The sequence below is a fragment of the Xenopus tropicalis genome, chromosome 10 (assembly GCF_000004195.4).
Source record: "Xenopus tropicalis strain Nigerian chromosome 10, UCB_Xtro_10.0, whole genome shotgun sequence".
Taxonomy (NCBI): Eukaryota; Metazoa; Chordata; class Amphibia; order Anura; family Pipidae; genus Xenopus; species Xenopus tropicalis.
In genome coordinates, this window is record NC_030686.2 from 11,612,937 (window position 1) to 11,621,830 (window position 8,894).

The 8,894-nt window shown below is 41.3% G+C and overlaps 1 protein-coding gene across 1 annotated transcript; it reads right to left on the reverse strand.

The window, feature by feature from the left end:
* Positions 1 to 220: 220 nt before the first annotated feature.
* On the reverse strand, positions 221 to 8,887 carry LOC100494818. Its single transcript, XM_002938026.5, has 7 exons — positions 8,691 to 8,887; positions 7,944 to 8,124; positions 7,296 to 7,789; positions 6,457 to 6,527; positions 6,005 to 6,316; positions 3,201 to 3,447; positions 221 to 739 (listed from the first exon to the last, which is right to left on the reverse strand). Exons 2-7 carry the CDS (start codon positions 8,072 to 8,074, stop codon positions 486 to 488), a joined length of 1,509 nt encoding a protein of 502 aa, XP_002938072.1. The 5' UTR covers positions 8,075 to 8,124; positions 8,691 to 8,887; the 3' UTR covers positions 221 to 485.
* Between the last annotated feature and the right edge of the window lie 7 nt (positions 8,888 to 8,894).

Here is an 8,894-nt window from a genome sequence, read left to right on the forward strand (position 1 = left end):
CCGGTTTGGCTTCAGACATTTTCATGCTGATAGCACTGTAAAGGCTTTGTGCCTCTGTAATAGAGATGCCAAAATATGACCTTATAACTGGTGTCAAGCTCCACCTCCCAGAATCCTCTGCCACAGGGGCTAGGGAAATGCAGTACAACAATGGCTGAAGGACTGCAGGTTGCATAGCCAAACGTTACTTTGGATTGTTCAATTTTAAATTCTAAAAAGGTGTAAAAAAAAAATACTTTTATTGTTTCATATTTACAGGAGGCATTAAATGTCACGCTTATCTATACACTCAGGGGTAGCTGAGTACCCAGCACCTTTTTTTTTCCATTTATTGCAGCTGCACCGATATGGAGTTTTCAGATCTGTCCATGTACCACAGTGTGAAAAACATTTTCCTCCGACTCTGCACGGCTGCCTGACCTAGAATCACATTGGCAAGTGTATGGGCAATAGCTGCAACAGTCTGTTAGAGGTTCTGCCAGTGCTCAGCTATTCTGTGGCACAGACTGTGGCAGCAGTGGTTCAGTTCCCCTTATTGCAGGGACTTGTGTCTTTTCTGGTTGGCTGTGACCCTTTTGAGCAAGTAAGCCAGAAGGTGTCCGTGGGCAGTGCTTTGCTCCTCCTTCCGTCCAGTCAATCCGAATGGACATCTTTTTTACTGCTCGGCGGGACGTCCCACACTTACTGTTTATCACAGCGTTAAAGTTACAACCGCGTCCACAGGCCCTTGTAACATATGCTAGAGAGCAAGAAAAACAAAATAGCTATTCAGTGATTTTGTACATGTTACAGTCCATGTCTAACCAGGGGGTAAAAGCTCCCATGGCCAGTCTGGCATTGTGTTCTTAATTTGGAATCTGTACTATTGTCGTTTTAATAGCATGCAACCCAAAAACTATGGCTTATAACTAGTATAAAGGTAACATCATTACTTAGATGGTGGAGTTTAAAGGGAGACCCTAACCAAACACAACTTAAGAAATGTAAATATAATTTTAAGCAACTTTGCACTATACATCAAGTAAAAAATATGCAGCCTTTTCACGATTTTTAATATAATAATCTGGTTTGGAACAGTTCCCTAAGCCCCGCCCCCTGTTCCCCTGCTGATCTGGCTGACTACTTTGTGACTCAAATAAACTGTAACAGTAGCGCCTGTCCTCAGCCTGCCTCCTCCCAATCCCACAATTCCCTGCTGCACACGTGATGCCAATAAGGAAAGGAACATCACAGTGCAATGCATTGTGGGTTATGTAGTTCTTGCAGGCTGTCCGTAAGCTGTGACAAATTGTAACAACTTCTCAACATGTTTTAGCCCCTCCTCCCCTGCCAGGATTTCAAATGATGCAAAAACAAGAACTGTTTTACAGCTGGATTTCACCATATAAAAATAGTGTTTATTCAGATTACAGTAATAAGTATATTAGGGGTTTCTGTGTTGTGTGTAGCTCTTTAACAAATTTTGGTTTGGAAGCCGGAGTTCCCCTTTGAGTACAGTGTGCCAACCGGTGCCATATAAACTTCCACGTGTATTGCAGCACGTAGAGCTGAGATGGCAACCTTTGGTATTTGGGTATTTTCTTGTACCAGTCACATCATGCAATAACATGCCCTGGTATGCCACTAGCCACATGGCTGGAATGAGTCTCCGTGTCTCATAGTTAGGGGGAAGTGGGAATAAGACAAAGGTAATATGAAAGTGGAGTGCATTACACAGGAAACTTTTGTTATGTGTAAGCAGATGGCATCTGGGCATGAAAGTTACTACATTCCATATAACATATTTACATGTGTTAAAGGAAAAGTAACACCAAAAAGTGAAAATGTATCAAAATAATTAAACTATAATAATACTGCTGCCCTGCACTGGTAAAAGTTGTATGTTTGCTTCAGAAATACTACTATAGTTTATATAAAAAGGAGAAAAGGCACAGGTTATATAACAGATAAAACACCATTGTATTCTACACAGTTTATCTGTTATCTGCTATGTAACTTGTGCCTTTTCTCCCTTTTTTCCAGCTTGAATGGCTGCCCCCATGGCTACACAGCAACTTATTTATATAAACTACAGTAGTATTTCTATAGCAAACACACAACTTTTACAAGTGCATGGCAACAGTACATTATATTTTAATTACTTAACACTTTCATTTGGTGTTATTGGTGTTAAGCAAGCCTTGTTTGGGTTGTGTGTATAAGTAAGGCTGATTTATTAACGTGGGTGCAAAGTTACAACAGTGCATTTGAAAATAAGTAGTTAATTTTGAGTTGCAAAAACAGTCACTCGATTACTACAACTGGGGCAATAGAGATTCTTGTAGCTTAATCACTGCTGAAGCAAACAATATGTGCATAGTTTGAGCTAAGCTGTCAAATCTCTGAGTATGCAGTAAAAGGGGAGAACAAATATATCTCCTGTTGCTAGGAGACATTTGGTTATAGAAACCCACAGAAGACAGTTGTGCCACCTTAGGCTATAACCCAAAGGTCAAGGAAGTAAAGCTCCAGCTGTATACAGTCCCCCAGTTGCCATCACTGCTTTTCTTGTTTATGCTTCTGACCCCTGAGAATTATCAGCAGGGAGAATGTATATCTGCTTTATTTCTAATATCAGAGCAGAGAGATGAACAGGCGACATGATCATTTTCAGGGTCACATTTGGCAAATAATAGGGCTTAATAGGTTAGTGGTAGAGGGCCCTTAAAATGAATTTGAAAAAAATATTCACAAACTCTAACTGCACCCTACTTAAGAACTAGTTTTTGTTATTTGCCTGTAGACAATATATAGCAGGGCTGAAATGAGTGGTAGGCAAAAGGGGCACGTGCCTAAGGTGCAACACTGGGCAGGGGCACTAGGAGACATACCTCTTGTCTGCCTACACCTAAACCAGCCCCTCCAGTCCTGCTCATAAAATCTGTGTCGCTACTCTTCACCCCTCATTATTATGATGTTGGGGGGGCCGTTGGGTGGGAGTCAGGTTTTCACGACTTGGCCCAGCTATGGAACTGTGTTCTTGTTGTGAAGTGCTATTCTCAAACCATACAGTAGATGGCGCTTTAGAGTGCTCTTTGAACACCATTCGTTGTGATACACTGGTATTTCCCAGAGGGGGTGAATTTTACATATGGTTATTTAAAAAACAGAAACAAACAGTAAGCTGAAGCACCGACAACACAGACATTAAGGCTCCTGACCTTTGATGGCAGTGACCACTTTATCGGGCAGTCGTAGCGGTTTTTCCATTGTGGTATTATTGTGAGCTATGCGCTGCCCTGTTGCTGATGATCGAGCTAGTGTCTCCCGGGAGAAGAAGTAATCTAGAAGTCTCCGGGTCATGAGTTTAGGCTTGTCTGGGGGGATATGAGAGAGATCCTCTACCTGCTGGTAGGTAATATACACGCCAGATGATGGTACCAACTCCAGTTTGGGTCGACCATTACCCTGAAACAGGTGACATTGCATTAGACAATGTATAAGAGGAGAAACCTTGTTTAGGAGCAGTATGTACTTATATAGACCTTTACTCAACATAAGCACAAGAAATAGTAATTTTGTTGTAAATGTATTCTGCCCATTCTCTTAATTTAAAGGGGAACACAATTTAAGATTTTTGAAAAGTAAACATAATCTCAAGCTACTAATTTCAGTAGTTGACTGTCCTCAGCCTGCAACCTCCCAATCCCACACGTTCCTGCCCACGTGATGTCAATCAGAGTGCAATGCATTGTGGGTTATGTAGTTCCTGCATGCTATGTGTAAGCTGTAGAGAAGTAGTTTGTCAGTGTTTTAGTCCCTCCTCCCCTGCCAGGATTTCAGATGATGCAGAAAGAGAAGAACTGTTTTGCAGCTGGATTTCAGCATATAAAATGGTATTTCTTCATACTTTTTGAAGGAACAGATTACAGTGATAGGGATATTAGGGGTTTCTGTGTTGTGTGGGGCTCTTTAACAAATTTTGGTTTCCCTTTAAAAACACAAAACATTTTTCCCAGTTATCTGCTATTATAAACTACTAATAGAAATGTGTTCCCCTGCCCTATGATCAGAGTATTGTGCAGCCCTGCAGAATATGTTGGAGATCTTTTTACCAGTGCAGGGCAGCAGTATATTATAGTATAATTACACTGACACATTTTCATTTTGGGGTGTATTACTGTTTCTTTAAGGTTACACACAGAAGTGGCTCTTTGCCCCCCTTGTTTATTGTTTAAAATCCAATGTAGCATTATGGGGTATGAAAAGGTCAATAAGCCTAAAGCTATGAGTGAAGGGAATTGGTAATACCAGCGTTGTAAGCTCTTTTAGACAGGGCCCTCTTTATTGCTTGAATTAGTTGTTTGTGAATCAGTATACTACATGTATTTACTATTTATTGTACAGTGCAGTGGGAATACATTGGTGCTTCATAAATACATGATAATAGGAAGGGACAGATGCTTTCAGTAGCAATTACATTTACAAATTAATTTTTATATTAATAAATCAACTGCAACACAAAGTTACAAAGAATTAGTAAAGGGGCATCATTATGTGATTCTCTTTAGCTTACTAAGAATATTTCCAGGTCTTATTTTCTACATGATGCAACTGTGCAGCTGCAACTCTCTGGACCAGTATTTCCAGGTACTTAAACCAATCTGCCCATGTCTTTTACCGGTACATGTGCCGAGTCCTGTATGTACCTACATGCGGATAGTTCGGTCTGTTTTATATTATGCACAGAAATCATTCTTAAAGGAGAACTAAACCCTAAAAATGAATATGACTAGAAATGCTACATTTATATACTGACCTTACTGAACCAGCCTTAAGTCACCATCTCTATAGCAGTATTGATCCAGTATTTCAAAGTTGTCACAGGGGTTACCATACAGGAACCTGTTAGAATGTGTGCACTGGGCTGACATCGTGAAGCTAAGTTTAGGGGTCGTCGCAAATTATCAAGCAGAAAATTAGGTTTGACTGTCATATAAACAGGCTGATTATTCAATACTGACTAATTGCACTGGTTTCAGAGCTGCCATGTACTAATAATCTGAATTATTTACTAATTGGCATTATATTGTGACATTTATATTCTATATATACAGTATAGTGTGCCATTTATATTCTATATATACAGTATAGTGTGCCATTTATATTCTATATATACAGTATAGTGTGCCATTTATATTCTATATATACAGGATAGTGTGCCATTTATATTCTATATATACAGGATAGTGTGCCATTTATATTCTATATATACAGTATAGTGTGCCATTTATATTCTATATATACAGTATAGTGTGCCATTTATACCCTATATATACAGTATAGTGTGCCATTTATATTCTATATATACAGTATAGTGTGCCATTTATATTCTATATATACAGGATAGTGTGCCATTTATATTCTATATATACAGGATAGTGTGCCATTTATATTCTATATATACAGTATAGTGTGCCATTTATATTCTATATATACAGTATAGTGTGCCATTTATACCCTATATATACAGTATAGTGTGCCATTTATATTCTATATATACAGTATAGTGTGCCATTTATACCCTATATATACAGTATAGTGTGCCATTTATACCCTATATATACAGTATAGTGTGCCATTTATATTCTATATATACAGTATAGTGTGCCATTTATATTCTATATATACAGTATAGTGTGAGTGGGTCCCCAAGCTCAGGTAAGTGACAGCAGCACCGAGCATGTGCAGGGAATCGGAAGAAAAGAAGATGGGGAGCGACTGGGGGCACTGATCTTCCCTGCTAAAGGGCTGTGGTTGCCTTAGGCTGGTTGAGAAGCCCAAAACATAATGTACAACATTTCTAGCTTATTCTTAAGTTAAACTTTAGTTCTCCTTTAAGTCATAAGCTGAGTAGGTCAACATAACCAATGAGGCATTCTTTCTCTAGAATATGCTGGATACTCACCACATGTCAATAAGATAATCAGCTTTGGGGATTCATTACACACCAACTGATACTTACCTCAACAGGGGAAGCCCAGGCAGGACTACCATCTGGCAGTGTCTCTTGTAGAGGTTCATCCCACAGCACACAGGATTCTGGGAGAGTGTTTTCACCACTCTCATCCATTTTCATCCAGTACTGGAAGCCGCTGGTTACCCCACTGACTCTGAGCATCCCTTCATTGGGGGAGTCGGAAACCTCTGCTGGTGTAATAGTTGGTGGTCCTGGCTCTACTGCCTGTGGGATAACTGGAGAGATTGGAACCTCTGGTCTGGTGAATTTAGGATCAGTTGGTGGAATGGGAGAGGAGGAGGTCAGTGATGCAGACATCTGTAATGAACAAAAAATGCAGATCACAATGATGGAAACTACTTATAAAAAAAGATCTGGCTTGTGTCTAAGTATATGATACCACAACCACTGCCTCTTAACTCTACTGAACATAACCAATCCCTACCATCTTCACTTACCGGTGGGCTAGAGTTTGTCTCCAGAAAGCCGGTCAAGTTCTTCAGGAAAGATATATTACTATCATTGACAGCTGAGAAAAGAGACAAGACATGGCAAGTAATTAGGATAAAATAAACAAAGCAAGAACATATTCAGGTTGTAATGATGTATTGCATTCTTAGCTTTTCCAAAACCATTGTATCGTGTCATTTGGCATAAGGTGTACATAGAAATCTTCACTTGCATAAGAAATTTACCAGCAAAGTGTATTAAGAATTCCCTCCACCCTCAGGTGTGAATGGAGCTGGAAGAGAGCTGCTATTTGAAGCTTTTAAAGGAGAAGGAAAGGTAAAAACTAAGTAAGCTTTATCAAAAAAGGTATATGTAAATACAGTTATAAGCACTTACAGAAATGCTGCACTGAGACATGCAGCTCTCTGCTCTCTCCTGCTTCCCCCTCCCTCAAGAATGCTAAGAACTCACTCCCCCCTTAGGAATGTGGATATGGGCCAATCAGCAGGCTGACTCATAGTCTAACTAACTGAGCATGTACACTGGTCTGGGTCTGGGTGCAGGAGCGAGGCATTATGGGAACTTTCTTTACACAGCTCAGCGTTTTTTCTTCCTGTTTGGCTTCTGATCATCTGAACAGGAGAAATATGGGGAGACTTAAGGGCACTATTGAGAGAACTGAAAGTATGCCTGGAGCTTGAGATTAACTCTTTATTAGCCTTTCCTTCTCCTTTAAGAATTCCCACCACCCTCAGATGCGAATGGAGCTGGAAGAGAGCTGCTATTTGAAGCTTTTAAAAGCTGTGTGTGTGCAATCCCCGGTTATATGATCAAGCAAAATTCTCACCAACACAATGGCTTTCAGGCCCAACAAGTCGATCCCCGTCCCTTGGAGCATCCTGGTGCCCGTGGGACAGTTCATCATTCTGTTCTTCTAGACATTGGATTTGTCTCTTTAGTTCTTGGTTCTCAGCTTCCAGCTCCTGGATCCTCCACTCTCTTACAGCAGCCGTCTCATCGCGAGATGCTAATATTTCATGGAGCTCTGCTACTTGTGTCTCGAGCTCTCTTACTAGCTCTGCATACAGTGCTGTAACCCGGCTCCCTGAGCGTGTAGCCCAGCAGTGATCTCCCTGTGCTGCTTGACTTGAAAGTACTCCTTGGTCTTTTACTCTAATTGTGGCCCCTGCAGTACATTCACCAGATCGTACAGCCTCATGTTGAGGTGCGGACAGACGCTGAGCAAGTACAGGGCAGCACATGGATGCATTTGAGGTCCTCAGACGCTTTCTGCAGAGAGGGTCTTCATCAGCACTGCGATGGGTGGATGCTGGAAGAGCACTGGAATAAAATAAGTAAAGACATCACACAAATATCACCCAGCAGGATACACTGGTAAAAGGCAAAGGGATCAAACAGTCCAGTAAAGTTATTTTACTCAGCACCAAGTAGCACTGGCACGTGAGCAACATACAATAACAGAAGTATGACAAACCTAGGAGTTAGTAGGCCCTTTGTGCGGCCGTTCTTGGGAACTTGGAAGCTGTCGCCGCTCAGGGCAGAATCTGACTGGTCAAACCTCCGCTCTCTGTCAGTCCTTGCCGTATCACCGGCAACGAGGTCCATTGGTGCTGCTTGGGATAGGCAAGCCCTTACCAACGGGAGACTTGACTAACCTGCAGCAAAATAAGCAGTAAATGAACACAGACAAAGGCCAAAACATAGATAGAAACAGAATTGCTGCGGATATATATGCCAGCCATCTTTCATTTACTTGACATTGCAGGTATTTTATATTCTCCATTCCAGGGAAGTCTTTAAAACAGAAGCTTAGGCTAAGGAACGTAGGCTTCAAAGATGCCCCTAGACATCACTATGGTACTCGTCATACATGTTTCACTATCCCTACAGTGCACTGATATGCTTAGCAATCATTAAATATAGAAACACTGATAACCTGGGATAATTTCCATTCATATATAAATATTTACCATATGATGGATCAGATCAGGTATTATTACCCCATACCTCTCCCAACACCCTCCCATCTCCTGTACTAAATTATCTGCAGCCGCTACTGCACTAGAACTCCCACATCGGATCTGGCAGAGGATGCTGGGAATTGAAGTTCATACTAAGAATCCAGGCTTCCCTATGGAATGTTGTTTTTGCAGGTCTCTCACACAACCCTTGGCCGCATATTACATGGAAGGGGCTTCAGATCTCTTCCACTTGTACTCACCTCCATCCCAGGTTCCCTGCGGCCCTTCTTCTCCCACCGGGGCCGGTTGTTCCGTGACCCCTTCTCCTCCTGCCCCAGATCTCTCACCTACATGTGTCTGTTTACATTAGGAGCAGTTTCCGGGTCTTGAGTCCCTGCCCTCACGTCCAGACGCTTATTATGTGATTGGCCGGAATGCTTTTCTATTTGAAGTCCGATTGGTGG